At 58.7% G+C, this 19,182-nt stretch overlaps 2 protein-coding genes across 2 annotated transcripts in view; both read left to right on the top strand.

Annotated features, from left to right (window-relative positions):
• The first annotated feature begins 2,997 nt into the window (after positions 1-2,997).
• The window catches only part of ILK (integrin linked kinase), a 196,907-nt gene continuing 180,722 nt past the window's right edge, over positions 2,998-19,182 (top strand). Inside the window, exon 1 of the mRNA XM_056858414.1 lies at positions 2,998-3,002. The gene's annotated coding sequence lies outside the window, so the exon portion shown is untranslated. The remainder of the gene's footprint in view (positions 3,003-19,182) is intronic.
• On the top strand, positions 5,016-17,249 carry SMPD1 (sphingomyelin phosphodiesterase 1). The gene is made up of 6 exons (XM_056858763.1): positions 5,016-5,987; positions 13,361-14,121; positions 14,477-14,648; positions 14,817-14,893; positions 16,571-16,716; positions 16,835-17,249. Exons 1-6 carry the CDS (start codon positions 5,016-5,018, stop codon positions 17,242-17,244), a joined length of 2,538 nt encoding a protein of 845 aa, XP_056714741.1. The 3' UTR covers positions 17,245-17,249.

Here is a 19,182-nt window from a genome sequence, read left to right as displayed (position 1 = left end):
TTGGAAGGCTTTAAGAGAGGAGCGGACATGTTCATGGAGGAGAGGGCTATCCATGGCTACTAGTTAAAATGGATACTAGTCATGATGCATACCTGTTCTCTCCTGGATCAGAGGAGCAGGCCTGTTATCTTAATTGCTGTGGAACCCAGGCAGGATGGTGCTGCTGCCGTCATCTTGTTTGGGGGCTTCCTAGAGGCACCTGGTTGGCCCCTGTGTGAACAGACTGCTTGACTCGATGGGCCTGGGTCTGATCCAGCAGGGCTTTTCTTATGGTCTTAAGTTCTTAAAGGCCTGCTGCAAATAACTGCTTGGCACCAACTGGCTGTTCCCCCGCTTAGGGGGTGGCAGGCCCTCCTGGCTGTCAATATTATAAGGCTGTCAGATTCAAATATTGTCGAAGGCTTTCACGATCAGAGTTAATTGGTTCTCGTAGGTTATCCGGGCTGTGTAACCGTGGTCTTGGTATTTTCTTTCCTGACGTTTCGCCAGCAGCTGTGGCAGGCATATTCAGAGGAGTAACACTGAAGGACAGTGTCTCTCAGTGTCAAGTGTGTAGGAAGAGTAATATGTAGTCAGAAAGGGGTTGGGTTTGAGCTGAATAATTGTCCTGCAAAAAGTAACAAAGGTAATGTGCTAACCATTGTCCTGTCCTGTAAGTATCAAGATAATGTGCTAATGAGGGTGTGGTATGTTAATATGGAACCATTGTATCCTGAAGTGATCTGTTAATGTGTGAAATCCAAAGCTAATCTGCATGGCTATTGTTGACTGTAGTCTTTGTTAGTCTGGAGGTTTTCAGGACAGGAAGCCAAGCCTTATTCATTCTTAAACTCTCTTCTTTTCTGTTAAAGTTGTGCTGCTGTTTATGAATTTCAATGGCTTCTCTGTGCAATCTGACAAAATAGTTGGTAGAATTGTCCAGTCTTTCAGTGTCTTGGAATAAGACCCTGTGTCGTGTTTGGGTCAGTCCATGTTCAGCCACTGCTGTTTTCTCAGGTTGGCCAAGTCTGCAGTATCTTTCATGTTCTTTTATCCTTGTTTGTATGCTGCGTTTTGTGGTCCCGATGTAAACTGCAAGGTATACGATATACTCCTGCAGAGGTGAGGGGGTCTCTTTTGTCTTTTGCTACGATCAGCAAAAGAGACCCCCTCACCTCTGCAGAAGTATATTGTATACCAGTTGATTTTGGCTGAGGGTAATGTAGCGGCTGTGCTCTTCCCCTTAGTCTTAAGGAGATCCGTGATGGGGAGTGCGATTTGAGCGAAGTTGGGGATGAACCCCCTGTAGAAGTTAGCGAACCCAAGAAATTGCTGAACCTGCTTACGGGTGGAGGGTGGTTCCCAATCGGTCACCGACTGCACCTTGTCAGGATCCATGGTAAGGCCGGTCTGGCCGAAGCGGGCAGGCGGCTGCAAAGTGGCCCATGGTTCCGCAAATGAGACAGGCTCCCCTCTGAAACCGAGACATGCGGTCTTGCAAGGGTAGAGCAGGTCTCCGCGGTGTAGGAGCTGCGGCTTTTGGTCGGGGGCTTTTGGTTGCCCCCCCTCCCTGGCTCGACGGCGGGCTAGCGAAATGAATTGGCGACGACTCTCCACTTCCTCGGCCAATAAGATCCATTCTTCAAGAGTGTCTGGGTCTCGTTGCATGTAAGCCCAGTTCAATATGTCAGGATGTAAGGCTTCCCGAGTGTCAAACCAGTCAGTGACCATCCAGTCAGCGGCTTTTCCAGTCAAGAGGGAGGCAGCGAAGCGCACCCGGCTGTCTTCAGTAGGAAGTGCTGTCCCTGTTCCCGCATATAACTGTCCGCTTGGTGTAGGAAACATGGTAGGGCTTCAACCGAGCTGTCGTAGGTCACTCTCAACCGAGGTTGCTTCCACTGTATGGGCAGGGGCGCTGGCGGTTGCCCTGGAGGCGGCAAAACCGGTGCTCCAGGGCCCGGCAAAACCGGTGCTCCGGGGCCCGGCAAAACCAGTGCTCCGGGGGCTGGCAAAACCGGTGCTCCGGGGCCCGGCAAAATCGGCTGAGCTGGGAGTCTCGGAGGGGGGAGAATTGGTGCCCTCAGCGGGGGAACTTGTGGCCGTGGAGCCGGCAAAGTTGGCAGAACTGGCACCGGTTGGACAGGGGTGGTTAGAGCTTGTTGTAAATGCTCATTTTCTCAAAGCAATTGTTCCATCTGGTCCCGCAGACGGGCCACACGATCATTCAAGTCCCAGTTTTGGCCCCGCAAGAGACGCATTTCGTCCCCAGCTCCCCCTGTGCGTCGGGACTGGCTGACCCGGAGACCAGTAGCCCAGTGGGGTTCCTCACCATACAGGTCTTCCTCATCCGAGAAGTTGGGCTCAGTTAAGCGACCTGCACGCCGATGTGCGCGCTGTGTGTCGCAAGATGGACCAAAACTCGGAGAAAATGAGGGGATAAATCCAAAGTCGGTGCGGTCTTTGGGACGTATGTCCGTGAGCGCACGGGCCCGAACGGCTGCCAAACGTTGCTCCTCTTCTTGCGCAGCCCACGCCCGAGCCGCCGCCGCATCCGCAGCCCTCAACTGCTCCTCGGCTCGCTGTAGGTCTGCGAGCACTTGGTCGGCCTCGAGCTTGGTGGCAATCGCCATAGTGACGATCGGGAGAGCTTTGTTCTCCAAAAGCAGAAGGAGTTCAGAGGAATCTGTTAGGTCCAATAACGGCTGAACCTGAACTGCCAGAGCAGCAGCGTCTGCTCGGAACTCAGGGGTTAAAAGTTTCGTGAGGTCAGCCACCGTGGCTGTAGTCGAGGTCAGTCCCGCAAACAGTAAGGCTGTTCGGGCCGCTACATCCCGTGCTTTCTTCAAGCACAAGTTGGGATCAGGAGCAGTTGGGGCCGGGGTCTCCTCCGCCCGTGATCCCGCCATGAATCGGGGCGGATTGGGGCCGCTACCGGTTCTTGTCCTTCACGTATAGTTAACCCCGCTAGCAAGCAGGTCAAAGTTACTAAATCCTCCTGCGCCAGTCGAACTTCCTCAACCAAGCCGTCCAGTACGCGGAGTTCGTGCTGGGCACTTCGATCCGCGTCAGGGTCCGTCCAGGGGGTCGTGTCAGCTAGGCGATGCCACTGAGCTCGAAGGAGTACAATCAGGTGATTGATCTCCGCATCAGTCCGCAGTGCCTCAGCAAGAACGTCCTCTAGCAAAGAAGGGTCGTTGGGGTACTCGTCCGACGGTTCCAATGGAGGGTACCAAGGTTCAGGACCCTCCAGGGTTTCGGCCAGAAACCCTCTACCCGGGGAGCGTCGTCTCAGCTCCCACCCAGGGCCTAGGCGAACCCTCCGGGGCTCCAGCCACAGGCAATTCACTCAGAGAGCACGTCCCCCGCTCCAATCCGAGGCCCCGGGTTTGCGCTCGGGTTTGGACTGCTAGACTGGGCAGCAAACTCCTTTGAGCAGGAGTGAACAGGGACTCCGTGGGGTGTTCAACCTTGGTTGGATATTGGGGAAGTCTGGAGAGAGCATCAGCCAGGACATTTTGTTTCCCCGGTACATGTTTCAATACAAAACGGAACTGATCAAAGAAGTCCGCCCAGCGAACTTGTTTTGCGGACAGTTTCCGGGCCCCCGTGAGCGGCTCCAGGTTGTTGTGATCGCTCCACACTTCAAAAGGGACTTTAGACCCCTCCAAAGAATGTTTTTAAAATAAATTTCTTTATGATTTATTATCAGTAGATGTTTGACTTGTATACCAATTTTATATATCTGGAGGGCTCCGGCAAACCCTCCAGGGCTCCAGCCGGGCAGGGAAAATTAGAGAAGGGATTCGTGAAAAAATGTGAGTACTTGTCCCATGGTAATCCCACAAACAGCATCCAGAGACAAAGTCTCCAAAAGAGAGCTGATTTAATGGAAAACATACAGGTATGCAGAGCTTACAGGTACATTGGCACGAATGGCAATTGGGAGCACGGGGTAGGCCTATAAGGGAAAGTATTAGTCACAACAGGTCAAGGCGGCCCCCCTTCTACTGAGGAGCCGTTCCCATGGGAGATAGCACTGGAACAGGAATTCAGCAGTTAGCAGTTCGGCCTTGAGAGGCACCTGGTAGAGCTGTGGAAAGCAGGCCCATGGCAGAGTGGAGATTTGTGTGTGTGTGTGTGTGTGTGTGTGTGTGTGTGTGTGTGTGTGCGAGAGAGTGAGAGAGAGAGAGAGAGAGAGAGAGAGAGAGAGAGAGAGAGAGACTGAGACTGAGACTGAGACTGAGACTGAGACTGAGACTGGCCCAAGATCACTCCACAAGCTTCCGTGGAGGAGTGGGGACTGGAACCCGGGTCTCCCAGATCATAGTGTCATAGATATGACCGGAAATATGGGGGGGGGGACAAAAGGGGGGAGAAACCTCTGAATACTGAAGGGGGAAAGGGGGGGCACGGCTCCAGAGGTTGCACGTTTATAGAAAAATCTGCAGCTAATTCAAAAACATACAGTACAGTCATTACAAAAGCTGTAAGACACTCTTACCGGCTCCTGTCACCCCACCCCACCCCCCACCCCCTCCTTGAATTATCCATTGAACAAAGATGCTATAATGTTTTGTGGACTTAGCCTATTTTAAGAATGCAGTAGTCATTCCTTAATCAAAAGCTTACAATGGAAGCAGAGGTTCTCTCATTCAAAGGTTGCGACCCAGTTATGGGGTCGCATAACTGAATGTAGGGGTCATGAAAAAATTGGCAACAGTAAATGGTAAAATTATATGTATAGCAAAGAATGTTTTTAAAATAAATTTCTTTATGATTGATTACCAGTAGATGTTTGACTTGTCTACCAATGTTATACACCTATATAGCCGGGGTGGCGTAAACATTTCCTGGGTGAAAAGGGGTGGTGAGTGGGAAAGGTCTAGGGAGCCCTGCTCTGCTTGTCCTTGGGTTCCAGACCCAGAACGTCCCTCTCCTGTCGCTGGGCGCGAAATGACCTGGTACTGGAAAGCTACCTGGGAGGCGGAGGGTTTCCTACGTGCCCGCCTAGACCCGAGTCCGGGCTGACCGGGGTCATGGGGAACTCGCGTCTGGCCCTCTCGCTCCACCACCACACTGGCTCACAGCTGCACCAGCCCCCGAGGGCGCCTCTGGCGCTCCCGCTAGGGCCCAGGAGGGGGCTGCCGGAGGGGCGACGGGGCCGGCGCGCTGGGTGGGGCCCAAGCCTCTTGCGCGGGCACCGCCGGGGTCTGGCGCCGGACTGGGGCGCGGGCCTCAAGAGCAACGGCTGCTCGCGCCAGCCCCCCCGGCCACCTCGGGCTTGGAGCAGCCCAGGCCTGGCGGGTCACGACGGGCCTTCCTCCCCCTCTCCGGCCCCCGCCCGCCCCCACCCCCCTCGCCTCTCCCAGCAGGGCTGCCAAGCAACCCGGAGCGCGCCCCCGCCGCCCGCCCGCCCGCCCGCCTCTTCGCAGCCGGCCCGAAGGGCGCTCGTGCACGAGGAGGGGCGGAGGGTTAGGGGCGCGCGCGGGCACTGCCGCCGCTGCCGCTCCGTCCCGCGCCGGGGGCCAGTGGGGGGGGGGGCCGGTCGGTGGCGGCGGGGCGCGCGCTCGGCCCCGCGGAGCCATCTTGCGGGCGGGCGGGCGGTGGGGCGGCGCTGGCGGCGCCTTCGGCGGGGCAGGGCTGCGGCGCGGGGCGGGTCCGCCGGCGGCCAGCGTCCGTCCGCCCGTCCGCCCGTCCGTCCCCCCGGGGGCGGGGAGGCGGGGCGGCAGCGGCTGGCGCGGCGGGTCTGGGGTGCGCGGACTCACCGGGCCGCCCAGGAGCCGTCGGGGGCGATGGCGGAGGGGGCGCGCGGCGGCGTCCGGGGGGCGGCGGCGGCGGCGGCGGCGCTGCTGCTGGTGGGGCTGGTGGGGTCCGGCCCGCTCGGGGGGGCCCCCGCGCAGCAGCCGCCGCCCTCGCCGGGGTCCGTGTCCGGGGCGCGCTTCGGCTGGCGGAACCTGAGCTGCCCGGCCTGCAAGGTCATCTTCGCCGCCATCGACGCCAGCATGCAGGTGAGTGCCGCTCCCCCCCCCCCCGCCGCCGCCGCCGCCTCCCTGCTCCCCCCCGGGGGGAGACGCGGCTTCCCGCTGGCCGTGACGTTGCCTGGACTGCTCGTTCTCTGTCGGGCCGGCCTGCCGCGCAGGGGTGGCGTGAGGACGACGCGGCGGAGGGGAGAGCCGCGCCCGCAGGCCCCCGGGACCCAGCGCGGCGGGGGAGGGTCGGAGCGGGCGCCCCCTCCCCACCTCCGCGCTGCAGGTCAATGCCCCCCCCCCCCGCTCCTGCTGCTGGATCAGGCCAATGAGGATCTGAGTGCGGCCAATCAGATGCGCTGGGGGGCGTCCGCCCGCCCCCCGCCCCCCGCCCCCCGCTAGCCTTGCCCTGCTGACAGCCAGAGGGACTCTCTGCGCCTGCCACGTCCTTGCAGACAGCAGGCATTGCCCCGTCTTGTAGCGGTGAGTTCCAAAGTCCAAGGCCCCTCCCAGGAAGGGCTCTGCTCCGTAGTACTCCCTCCTTTGTGGGGACTTTGTGGGGGCTGCTTCGGGGAAGGTCTCTGGGGGTCCCCTCCCGCCTCCTTGCGGAGGATCCTCAAGCGTCGTCCCCCCACTGAGCTGCAAGCGGCCCTGCCTGAGTCAACCCTTCATCGTCGTCCCCCAATTGTGGCAGGGCGTTTTAGAGCCATGGGGCCCCGCAAGGTGTTGCCTGTGGCTGCCAGCTCATAGAACAGAATCCTAGAGTTGGAAGGGAGCACCAGGGTCATCTAGTCCAACCCCCTGCACAAGGCAGGAAATTCACAACTCCCCTCCACCACATTTGCCCACGGTGTCCCGTTTTGAAGGCAGGCCTGCGATTCTGGGCAGGGCGCGCTGCGGCCTGGCTGAAGGAACAGTCCTCCGGCTGCAGGCTCAGAAGCCAAACAAGAGCGCTCGCCGAGTCCATCACAACACACTTGCGAAGCTGCTTCGCGCTGGCAAGTGGCACTTGTGGGGGGCCGTTCCTCATCCATCATGGCCCCACGAGACACAGGCCTGAACTTGAGGTGGCGTCAGAGCCCCACCTGTGCCCGGTGTTGTTGCACTTCAGGCCTTGGCTTGCGGGCAGGGATTTGAATCCAGGGCCATGCCAGCAGCAGAACTGCCTTTGGCCAGGGAAACTGACTGCAGGAATGGGGCAGGGTTAGCAGTTCCTGTGGGGAGGAGACGGACGTGGCGCTCCACCCACCCCGCCGCCAAGAAAGGGCTTGGTCCCTCTTTGCCAAGGGAACAAGTGTTGGGAGGGGGGAGGGAGCTCTGTGGCACGGGCAAGGTGGTGACAGGGGCGCCTGGAGCCATGCCAGGCAAGATGGGAGGGGGAGGTTGGTGGGGCCCCCCCTCAAAGATGGAAATACAGCCCCTGTAAGCAAACACCTTTTGAGAGGAGCAAAGAGGAAGAAGAGTTGGTTTTTATATGCTGACTTTCTCTACCACTTAAAGGAGAATCAAACTAGCTTACAGTCCCCTTCCCCTCCCCACAACAGACACCCTGTGAGGTAGGTGGAGCTGAGAGAGCTCTGAGAGAGCTGTGACTAGCCCAAGGTCTGTCATCTGGCTTCATGTGGAGGAACAAGGAATCAGAGAGAACCCGCCAGAGGCCGGCAGACGCTCTTCCGGCATTTCCGCCCTTCCCCTTCTCAGAGCAATTTCCGTAACTGTTAGGCAGCCGGAGGAGTGTGGAGCGTGTGCGCGGCAGGCCTGTGGGTTTTGTACACGATCCACAGAGGCCAGAGGCCGCCGTTTGCAAACCGTCCCTCCTGCCCGTGAGCAAGCAGCTGACTGTGGGAGCCCCTGCCAGACCCCGCCCTCCCTCCCTCCCTCCCTCGGGGTCAGGCTTGCTGCCCTGAGAGCTGCTTCTCTTGGCATTCAGAGGCTGCCAAGGGTGCCAGGCGGGTCGCTCCCGGCCTCCTGTGCATCAGGCCGCTTTCTCTCACGCAACCCCTGCCCCATTGGGGCAGACTCCTGTGGGTCCAGCACCTTGATTCCAGCAGGGGCCAGCCAGATGCCTCCAGGCAGCGTCCCTCTCCACCTGTCGCATCTGCGCATGGCCCCTGAATGCAGGGGGGCTCCAGGTGTGGCTAATAGCTGTTGATGGTGTAGTGGTTAGAGTGTCGGACAAGGCTGTGGAAGACCCAGGCTCTGGAAGACGTGTGCAGGGTGACCTTGGGCCAGTCACATGCTCTCGGCCTGTCCTCCCTTGCAGGATTGTTGTTGTGAGAATAAAAGGGAGAACTGAGGCTGCTTTGGGTCCCCGTTAGGGAGAAAAGCAGGATATAAGTGTCTAAACCAGTAACTCTTTGAGGGCAGAACAGGCCTTTTGGGACGCCCTCTGTTCTCGGGGCGGGGGGTGGGGTGGGGCTGCAATTTCCTGTGCTCCTGCCTGGCCTGTGCAAAAAATGCAACTCTGTCCCGGACTCTCTTGCTCCAGTTTCTTGCTCCCTGTTGTTTGGCAAGAGGCTGTGTGTGTTTTGCCCCAGCTCCGTCTGGCTGCTCCAGGGAGTCCGGCTTTCCAGGACAGGGAAGACGGAGAGTAGGAAAGGATTGCTGCCAGGCAGGTTTTTCCACGGCCTCCTGCTGATCTGACTCGACACCTGTTTGCATCGTGGAGGCGTCCTGTGGGTGCTGTCAGCCTCTCCCCAAACATACTGGGCCTGCCGTGGGTCGGGCAGCCGCCGGCTGTCTCTGCTACGGGGGAGGCCTCTGTCAGCCCCCTCCTCCCCAAGCAAAGGGACGGTCAGGGGCCTCCCCTTCCAGGACGCGATGCAGATTGAGGTCCCAGCCCCATACAGAGCAAACCATTCCAGGAATGTCTAGGACACTGACCCCCGCCCCCAAGACACACACATTCCATTCTTTGAAAAATCGCTCTTCAAGGGGATGGGGGGGGGGCTGCCAACTCCCCTCCCCAACTGGAAGGCACTTTCTGTTCTCTGCTCTCAGAAACGGTGGGCCACCTCTGCTAAATGAGGAGCCGCCCGCTGGCCTGGTGTTTGCCAGAGCCAAGGCCCTTCCTTCCTTGGCCTCCTCACACCGGGTGCGGAGGAGACTTTGGACCTCTTCCACTGTTGGTCTCCGCTGGCTTGTTTTCTTTTTCTGCACAGGTAGGGAGGCTCGGCCTGAGTTTTGCATATTTTGCTGGATGGCGCAGTTCCGGTTGCATTCGCTGTCCTTTATCATTGGTTTATTGGCAAACAATTTTATCGTGCCTTTCTGCCCAGTCAGGGCCAGCCACCAAGGCCGCTAGCAATTAAAACAAGCACAACAAAAATTCACCATAAAACCTGTCAAAAAGCAGAGTTAAAAATACATACGTAAAACACAAGATGGCAGGTTAAAAATAAGGCGGGGAGGGAGGGATCACTGCGGAGACACCAAGCAGAGCGGGAAAGTCTTCACCTGGTGGGCAGAAGGCGGCAGCAGAAGGGGCCGGTCAAAGGTCCTTGGGGAGGGGTCCCTACATTTGGGGGCCATGACCGGGATGGCCCTCCGCCTGGGCCTCTTGCCAGGCTGGTACTGCCCAAGCGACAAAATTCTGGTGTTGATCCAGTCACGACTTCCCAGCATTGGAAGAAGAGTTGGTTTTTATACCCCACTTTTCTCTGAGAGCCGGCGGCGGACTCTAATCTGGAGAATCGGATTTGATGTCCCCCCCCTCCTCCACATGAGCAGCAGATGCTAATCTGGTGAACTGGGTTGATTGCCCCACTCCTCCACATGAAGCCTACTGGGTGACTTTGGGCTAGTCACAGCTCTCTCTGAGCTCTCTCAGCCCAGCTCAGGCAGGTGGGGCTGAGAGAGTCTGGAGAGAGCTGTGACTGGCCCAAGGTCATCCAGCTGGCTTCATGTGGAGGAGTGGGGAATTGAACTCAGTTCTCCAGGTTAGAGTCCGTCGCTCTTAGCCGCTACGCCGCACTGACTCCCTGGTGCGAAAGAGGACAACGGGAGCTGCTCCCCAGCTCTTGGGGCAGGTTCTTCCAGGCAGCTCTGTGGAAATGAGTCCCTGCTGGAATTCCCCAGCTGTTCTCCGAAGTCGGGCCTTGGTGGGGGTGCAGCTTCGCCACCCATCCGGGGAGTGGCTGGCACTACTCGTTTCGGGACAGGGTATTTCATCAGAACCGGATAATTGCCACCCCGTCATTCCCACACAGGGCTCGTCTTGTACTTGCCCAAGGAATCAGGGCCACCAACCACATTGTCCGGCAGCATCTGGTGCTACGTCAGCCAAGAGAACCAGGGAAGCCGAATCTTTCCACACAGGTGCCCCCCCACCCACCCACCTGCCAGCTGCCCCCCCACCCACCCACCTGCCAGCTGCCCTCAGTCACACACACCCCTCCCTGTTTTCAGGAAGTCACTTCCCTATTTACAGGAAGACACGGCCCTACTTACAGAGAGTTGCTTGTCTGACTGACACCTCAATTGTCTTGATGGATGTCGAGTGGACGCTTCCCTCCGCACAGCACTTTTCTGCGTGCCTCTTCCTGCCCCTTCTCCCGCCCTCCTTCCCACCCCCACCCCCACATCCAGTCGTTGGTCCAGCCAGCCTGGCGTAGTTTCTGCGGCCTGGGTGTAGCACTCCAGGGTCTTGGGCAGAGGCTGGTCTCTCCCTGCACCACAGACTTAGCCTGGCTGGCCCCTTGTGCGTGCAAAGCAAGAGCCAGCGTGGTGTGGTGCTTAAGAGCTGTGGTTTGGAGCGGTGGACTCGGATCTGGAGAACCGGGTTTGATTCCCCCACTCCTCCTCCACATGAGCGGCGGAGGCTAATCTGGTGAACTGGGTTGTTTTCCCCACTCCTACACATGAAGCCAGCTGGGGACCTTGGGCTAGTCACAGCTCTCTCAGCCCCACCTACCTCAAAGGATGTCTGTTGTGGGGAGGGAAGGGAAGGTGACTGTAAGCTGGTTTGATTCTGCCTTAAGTGGAGGAGAAAGTCGGCATATAAAAACCAACTCTTCTTCTTCTTCTGCCCCTGAGTGGTCGCCCTTCCCAATTTTGCTGTTGCTCCCATTTTGCCATATTCTTAAGCAACACCCTCCCCCTACAAATAGAAATGTGTGCTGGCCGGGGGGGGGGGCGTTGTATGGGAAAATCATCAGCTGGAGAAAAGGCTCTCTGTACTCTGCAAATGACCGCCCCGACCCCCGCATGCCCAGCACAGCAGCAGGTGGGTGCCTCCTCTTGGCCCTTGCCCAGTGAGGCTGCTCTGGCTGGTCCTGTTTCCATGGGACGAAATGGCACTAACAGTGGAGCCCCCCTGCCAGCATGGCTGGGCCTCCCCCCCCCCCCCCGTGGCCCCCTTTCCCTGTCGGTTCATTTTTCTTTAACCTTGGGCCGGGGGGGGGGGGAGTCGCTCACTAAATAAGGGGCTGGCCTGGAGCCACTCTTCTGCTTTTCTGCACATGCCTCAGCACCCTGCGGGTCCCTTGGGCGGCTCCCAGGTGAATGTCTGTCAGATGTTCTAGCGAGGAAAATCTCCAAGGTGTGTTCAGAGGCTGATCCAGAAAGGCTGGGGATATCCAGGGGTGGGGGGAGGACTGGCTCACCAAAAGGGGAGATCTCTTCTGCCCCTGACAAAGCAGCCCCCGCCTCAGGCAACTAAAGCACCACTCCCAAGGGATCGTCCTTCAAAATTCTTTGGGGTGGGTGGGGAATAATCTGTACAGGAGGGTTATTGCAGAGCTGGAAAAAGTACAGAGGGTAACTAAGCTGATTAAGTGGTTAGAGCGCCTTCCCTTTGAGGAAAGGCTGGAAGAGTCGGAGACTTCAGTTTGCAAAAGAGTCCACTAGAATCATGGAGTTGGAAGGGACCACCAGGATCATCTAGTCCAACCCCCTGGACAACGCAAGAAATTCACAACTACCTCCCCCCCACACACACCCAGTGACCCCTACTCCATGCCCAGAAGATGGCCAAGATGCCCTCCCTCTCATCATCTGCCTAAGGTCACAGAATCAGCATTGCTGACAGATGGCCATCTAGCCTCTTCTTAAAACCCTCCAGGGAAGGAGAGCTTACCTCCTCCTGAGGAAGCCGGTTCCACTGAGGAACCGCTCTGTTAGAAATTTTTTCTTAATGTCTAGACGGAAACTAAGGGGGGCATAATAGAAGTTTGTTAAATTGTGCACAGGGTAGACAAAGAGGACAGAGAGAACTTTTTATCCCTCTCCCAAAATACCAGAACTCAAAAGGTGTCCAGCGAAGTTGATGGGCAGTATATTCAAGATGGACATCAGGAAATATGGTAACAAGTTGATTTATTCCTGCATCCATATTGAGAATCTGGACTAAATAATTCTTCAAGAACTGATGTGTTAAAACGTTTAGCCTCAGGTATCTCCAGGGTCTCTCTGATAAGAGTTGTTTGCAACCTTTAATTTTTTGATCGCACAAATGAATTAATTGTGAGTCCTGTTCTTTGAGTTAATACCAGCAAACCAGACAGAAACCTTCAGAGGGTGCTTATCCTTTATTGCAAGGCCAAGCGTAATGCTTAATCCTCTACTGAAAGGCACCTAAGGTAGCATCGCGGTAGCTGTTCTAATTAGCCGCCAAAGAGAAAAGAGAGACCTTCTGCAATCAGACTTGGCCAATAGTTTAAGGTGGTGGGGGGGGGGGGTGAGCCTGACACTACCGGGAGATGTGAAGGATCAGCAAGAAGACCTGCGAGGAACGGGCTGGCCACCGGGTGAGGCAGGATGCTGGGCCTGATGGACCCTCCCTGGCCTGATCCAGCAGGGCTCTTCTTGTGTTCCTAGGAAGGCCTTGTCCTCCGTGCCCTGTGGTTGGACCTCCTGGGGAACTGGCTGGCCCCTGTGTGGGACAGGATGCTGGACTAGAGGGACCCTCACTGGTCTGATCCAGCGGGGCTCTACTGAGGTTCTTCTCAGGGAAAGGCCTCGGCCTCTGTGCCCTGTCGTTGGCCTTCCAGAGGAACTGGTTGGCTACTGTGTGAGACGGGATGCTGGGCTGGATGGACCCTCACTGGCCGGATCCAGCAAGGTTTTCTTAGCAGTGGGGTGGGGAGGCAGGCAGGCTTTTCTACCCTGAAACTGGACAAACAGACCACAGAGGTTTCCTAAGAGCAGTTTAAGCTGCCTTGGAGACCGGCAGGCCACAGCCTCATCCACATAAAGAGGGCCCACTTTGACGGGCAGTGGTGGCCTGCCAGGGACTCGGGCAGAGAAGCGTCTTTCCCTGCCCTTGCTGCCTGAGCCCCTTAGACCTTGGGGCCTTTGGGGTGTTGTGTGCGCAGGGGCACGGCCCCCCAGGCGAGGAGGCCCTGCGCTGCCTTCCTTCCAGCCAGCCACTCATGTGAGACTCTTTCTCTCTCCCCTCCCTCCCACTTGCATTGCAGCTGGAAGCCAGCCTGACGCGCATCCAGCACCTGGCCATGAGCGTGTGCGTGAACCTGCGCTTGGCTCGCCCGGAGGTGTGCGAGGAGATCATCCAGCTCTTTGAGCACGACATGCTGACGGCGTGGGCCCGCTCCTTCCTGCGCCCCTCCGAGATCTGCGGGCTGCTCGTGGGCTCCCACTGCGGCCACTGGGACATCTACTCGGACTGGAACGTCACGCTGCCCGACACGCCCAAGCCCCCCGTGTGCCCCCCGGTGCCCCCACCGCCCGGTGCTCCCACCGCCCGGGTGCTCTTCCTCACCGACATGCATTGGGACCAGGCTTACATGCCAGGCAGCGACCCCGCCTGCAATGACCCCTTGTGCTGCCGGGGGGGGCAGCCCCGAGGGACGGGGGCCGGCTTCTGGGGCACCTACAGCAGGTGCGACTTGCCCCTCCACACCCTGGAGAACCTGCTGCAGCACCTGGCCAGTGCCGGGCCTTTCGACGCCGCCTACTGGACCGGAGACATCCCGGCACACAACGTCTGGCAGCAGAGCCGGGCCGACCAGCTCCACGCCCTCAACACGGTGACGGCCCTCATCCAGAAGTACCTGGGGCCGCTGCCCGTCTACCCCGCGGTGGGCAACCATGAGTCTGTGCCTGTGAATGCCTTCCCTCCCCCATACGTGCATGGAAACCAGTCCTCTGCCTGGCTGTACGACGCCATGGCCCACGCCTGGCACCCGTGGCTGCCCCTGGAGGCCCTGGCAACGCTGAGGTAAGCCATGAGCTCTGGGGGCGTGCCGTGGGCAGGGATGCAGGGGGGGGCTCGTGGGGCTCTCCAGGGAGGAGGGGGCACACAGTGAGAGAGGGTCCTGAATAGCCTGCCCCACTTTGCACAGGACAGGGTTAGCGGGTGGGTCAGGCCCCCCTCTAGCACAGGGGTGTCAAACATCAGGCCCGCGGGCCGGATCCGGCCCCTTGAGAGCTCTTATCCAGCCCCACGAGGCAGCCTGGGTGCTGGCTGTTTCTCTTGAAGCCGACCGGGTGTGGGGGGCCCTTGGGTGGGGGGCACAGCTGCGCGGCCTCTTCCTCCCAGGTGCCTGACTCCATCCCGGCTCCTCCTGCGATAGGCTGGGGGGCTTCTACACCCTCCGTCTCTGGCCGGGCCTCCGCCTCGTCTCACTCAACATGAACTTCTGCTCTGAGGCCAATTTCTGGCTCCTGATCAACTCCACGGACCCCGCCGGGCAGCTCCAGTGGTTGCTCAAGGTCTTGCTGGAGGCCGAGCAGAGCGGGGAGAAGGTGAGAGCCTGCTGCCTCCCCCCATGCCCCGGGGTGGCCGCTGGGCGGCGGGAATGGGTTGGGGCCGGTCCCTATCGCTCATGAAGCGTGGGGCTGGCCCGATGTGAGGGGTGGGCAGGCGATGCTGCGGCCCCCCACCCCGGCCTTACCGGCTTCTCTTGACTGCAGGTTCACATCATTGGGCACATCCCCCCCTCTCACTGCATGCGCAGCTGGGGCTGGAACTACTACCGCATCATCAACAGGTGAGGTGGCCCCCTGCTGCCGGCGGGGGGCTTGGCAGCCTCCCCTTCTTCCCCTAGACCCAAGGGCTCTGCCTTTGTGGCTTGCAAGGCGAAATCTGCAAGGAGGTTGGGGGGTTTACCTTTTCTGGGCCAACCGAGTGCCCCGTGGTTAGCCAGGAGCCCCGAGGCCGCCCTCAAAGCCCTGCTCAGCCGCTGCAGTGTGGGGTGAACTGGGAGGTTAGGGGGACCACAGCAGGAGGACCCCCAAGTTCTCTGGAAGAGAGAAGACTCTTGTCTGGCCAGCAGGAGCGCCTGCCTGCAGAAAGGGGGGGCTTTGAAACAGCCTCGATAGACAGATAGATGGTCGCTTGTGGGCTTCCTGGAGGCACCTGGCTGGCCACTGTGTGAGACAGGATGCTGGACTTGATGGGCCTGGGGTCTGATCCAGCATGGGGCCTTTCTTACGTTCTCATGTTCTCCCCTAGTGTTCCTTCCCTCCCATTGCCACCCAGTGGTCCCAACTGCTTCCCTTGCTGGTTTCCTACTCCTAATGAACTTAAAGAATTTTTTATTGTTGGCCGTGGTGTGTTTAGCAATAAGTCCCTCATAAATCTTTTTTTCTTTTTCATCTCGAATTCTGGGCCCAGGGCAGAGAACACCCTGAATGGTAGCGTGTGTGGGGGTTGGGGCTTCCCCACCTGCAGGGTAAACTGGGGCAGGCTGGAGAGGGCGTTGTCTGTTTGCGCATCTTCTGCCAAGGCTTGGCTGAGCCACCCACAAAACCATGAAGGGACTCTGAAGACAAACCAGAAAGACCTGAGCAGGCAGGAGACCAAATTCCTCCCCCCCCCCACCCAGAAGGGCAGGAGCCCAGAGTTCCTCGTTGGCCTCCAGATCGGGGCAGGATTTGGGGTTTGTCTGAGGACTGAGAGGAGACAGGAGGACCATCTTCAAGTACTTGAAGGGCGGTCACAGAGGAGGGGGCGAGTTGTTTTCTGTTGCCCCAGAAGGTCGGACCAGAACCAACAGGATGAAATTAAATAAAAAGAGTTTCCGTCTAGACATTAGGAAGAATTTTCTAACAGTTAGAGCGGTTCCTCAGTGGAACAGGCTTCCTTGGGTGGCAGGCTCTCCTTCCCTGCAGTTTTTTTAAGAAAAGGCTATATGGCCATCTGTCAGCAATGCTGATTCTATGATCTTAGGCAAATGATGAGAGGGAGGGCATCTTGGCCATCTTCTGGGCATGGAGTAGGGGTCACCGGGGGTGTGGGGGGGAGGCAGTTGTGAATTTCCTGCATTGTGCAGGGGGTTGGTCTAGATGACCCTGGTGGTCCCTTCCAACTCTATGCTTCTGTGAATACAACCATGTCACTGGAGTGGGGATGGGGGACTCGCACGCATCTCCAATCGATGGCCTCTAAACTCCTGTAATCCACTTTAAAGCCTCTGGGAAATAGTTTTCTTCAAACTGCTGCAAAGCCTTCCACCTCCCTAGCAAACAACCAGGAGCACAAAGAGGTGGGGGGCAGATTTGTGGGGAGTTATATGGGTTTGCCTCCCCCCCCCAAGTCCTGCTGCCAGAAGGCCCCCTCTGGCCCCCTCCCCGGCAAGAGCAGGAGGGCTCTGTCAGTCCTGCCTTAGTTTCCCAAGACAGGAGGGGGCATTTGGGCCTCCGCTAACGCCCGTGCCCCCTGGCAGGTTCGAGGGCACGGTGGCTGGGCAGTTCTTTGGCCACACCCACGTCGATGAGTTCGAGATGTTCTACGATGAGGAGACGCTCAGCCGGCCGGTGGGCGTGGCCTTTGTGGCCCCGAGCGTCACCACGTTCGTCAGCATGAACCCAGGTGAGGGGCTGCCCTTTCCTTCTTGGGGGCAGGAGGGGGGGTTTCCCTGGGAAGTTGCCCGGGTGACCCCCACCCACCCCCGGGCTGCCGCTGATCCCTCCTGCCATCCTGCCCGCAGGGTACCGTGTCTACCTGCTGGACGGGGCCTACCCGGGCAGCTCCCACATGGTGCTGGACCACGAGACGTTCATCCTGAACTTGACGGAGGCCAACGCTCCGGGCACCGTGCCCCGCTGGCAGCGCCTCTATGGGGCCCGGGAGACCTACGGCTTCTCCACCGCCTTCCCCGCAGACTGGGATCAGCTGGTGCGCCGCTTCCAGGCAGACGAGGGCCTCTTCCAGCGCTTCTGGTACCTGCTGTACAAGGGCCACCCGCCGCGCCAGCCCTGCCGCGATGCCTGCAAGACGGCCTTGCTCTGCGCCCTCCGCACCGGGCGGGCCGGGGACCCGAAACTCTGCCAGCCCCTGAGCCAGGGACTGCCCTTCCGGGAAGTCCAGGCCCACTGGCGCCTGCGCCGGTTCTGTTAAGCAGCCAGGGCCTGCTGGTCTCTTTTTCTGTCCGGCAAGTGACGATGCACCAAACGGGGCCACGGCAGCCTTCCGAGAGCAGTATTGTTTCGTTCACCTTTTCAAAAGATGGTGGAAGAGAAGTGTTTGGCCCAGGTGGGACAGCCGGGGGAGGGGGGCGAGGGAGGCTTTTTGCCCCCCCCACCTCCACCCCTTTCTCCTTGCAGTGTTAGCTTCACTTCCCCCTTCCAGCCGCCGCCTTCCCTCTGCCTTGGGGAGCTCTGAAGGCCATGAGTCCATGGCATTTGGTCCACCAGGGCTTTGCCTGGGAGGGGTTAGGGTCGCCTGCCCCCCCCAGTTCAGCTCTGCATCCAGCATGGGGGAGGGGCAGGGACGCAGCTCTTGGCCACAGGGCTTTGTAGGTGCAAACCCAGGCCCTGCTGGAGGGGCTTGGCTGTGCTCTGGCCAAGCAGTAGGCCCCCACCCCACAATAATAATTGTTCTGTGCACTTAGGGGCTCTCCTTGCTCCACTCAGGGACCCCATGACCCCACAGGCAGCTGCAGCCAGCAAGGATGCCTCCGCGGCCTGCTTGGGTGGAAGGGCTCTGATCCGCAACCATTGCACATGTACAGGGAGCGGCTGTCTCTTGCGTTGCTGAAGTGAGCAGCACTTGAGGCGATGCTGCTGTATTTATTGAATAAAACCCCTTCCCCAAACTGCACAGGATTCCTTTCTTGGCTGCTTGCATGAACAGTTGATTCTCACTTTCGCTCTTTGGCTGCCCCCTGCTGAACATCGTGCAAGGCCATCGGCAGGCCCTGGGGTGATGGTCAGCCTCACGAGCTGTTTCTCATGGGAAGTGAAATGGGGCTTGAATAGAATAGAATCATAGAGTTGGAAGGGACCACCAGGGTCATCTAGTCCAACCCCCTGCACAATGCAGGAAGGCAAGCTGGAAAGGGGAGACGAGGCTTCCATTCCCCTTCCCCATTGGGAATTCCCTCCGAGCCTTGTCTGGCTCACACTCTCCCCTGCATGCCTCTTCTCTCTCCCCCCCCCCTTATGCAGCATGCCCAGCTGTGGGGCCAGGCTAAAGGGGCAGCCAGTTCACCCTCCAGGCGGTTGGTGTGGGCAGAGGCTCAGGGGCCAGCGGAACTCAGCGATGTGCTCCCTTCACCCGATGGAATGAAGCCAACCGCCTTTGGACGCCCAAGAGCAGCCCCCTTTCAGGCCTCTTCCAAAGAAGATGTGCTCTTTGCTGGTGCTCCCTGGGGCAATGCCAACACTGCCATTTTCCGCACCCGTTTCTCTGCCCTCACTGCTTCCGCTTCCAGCAGCTCTCCTGGGCGCTTTTCCTGAGCATCCTTTGCGGGGAAGGAGGCAGGAAATTCAGCGTTGTACACATGAACTCATGAAGCTGCCTGATACTGAACCAGACCCCCCTTGGTCCATCAATGTCAGTATTGTCAACTCAGACTGGCAGCAGCTCTCCAGGGCCTCAGGCAGAAAAGGGTCTTTCACATCACCTACTTGCCTGGGCCCTTTAACTGGAGATGCCGGGGATTGAACCTGGGATCTTCTGCATGCCAAGCAGTTCCTCTACCCCTGAGCCTCAGCACCGCATATGGCTCTGACTCCCTCCTCTGTCAACTACATCCTAGTCTGGACACCCCACCCCTGCTGCTCAAACACCGCATACCTTTTCCCTGCAAACAGCCCCACCCCAAAAGGAGATGCTCCATGCATCCCTGGCACTGATGCGTGGTATCATTTCTGGCCGCCAGCCAAGTTGTGGGGACCGAGTTTATTAATGATTTTAGTACAACACCAAGATCTCTTGTTATAGCAGAGACGGCAGCGCTGCCCCTCCCTCCCCCCGCCCAGGGCCCCTAGTCAGTGTGAGACACACGGGAGGTGACTTCTGGCCCTCCATGCACAGCCCAGGCTGGGAGAGGGT

Source organism: Euleptes europaea, chromosome 12 (genome assembly GCF_029931775.1).
Source record: "Euleptes europaea isolate rEulEur1 chromosome 12, rEulEur1.hap1, whole genome shotgun sequence".
Lineage (NCBI taxonomy): Eukaryota > Metazoa > Chordata > Lepidosauria > Squamata > Sphaerodactylidae > Euleptes > Euleptes europaea.
The sequence above is the reverse complement of the archived record's forward strand: the minus strand, read 5'-3'. Positions and strand labels throughout refer to the sequence as shown.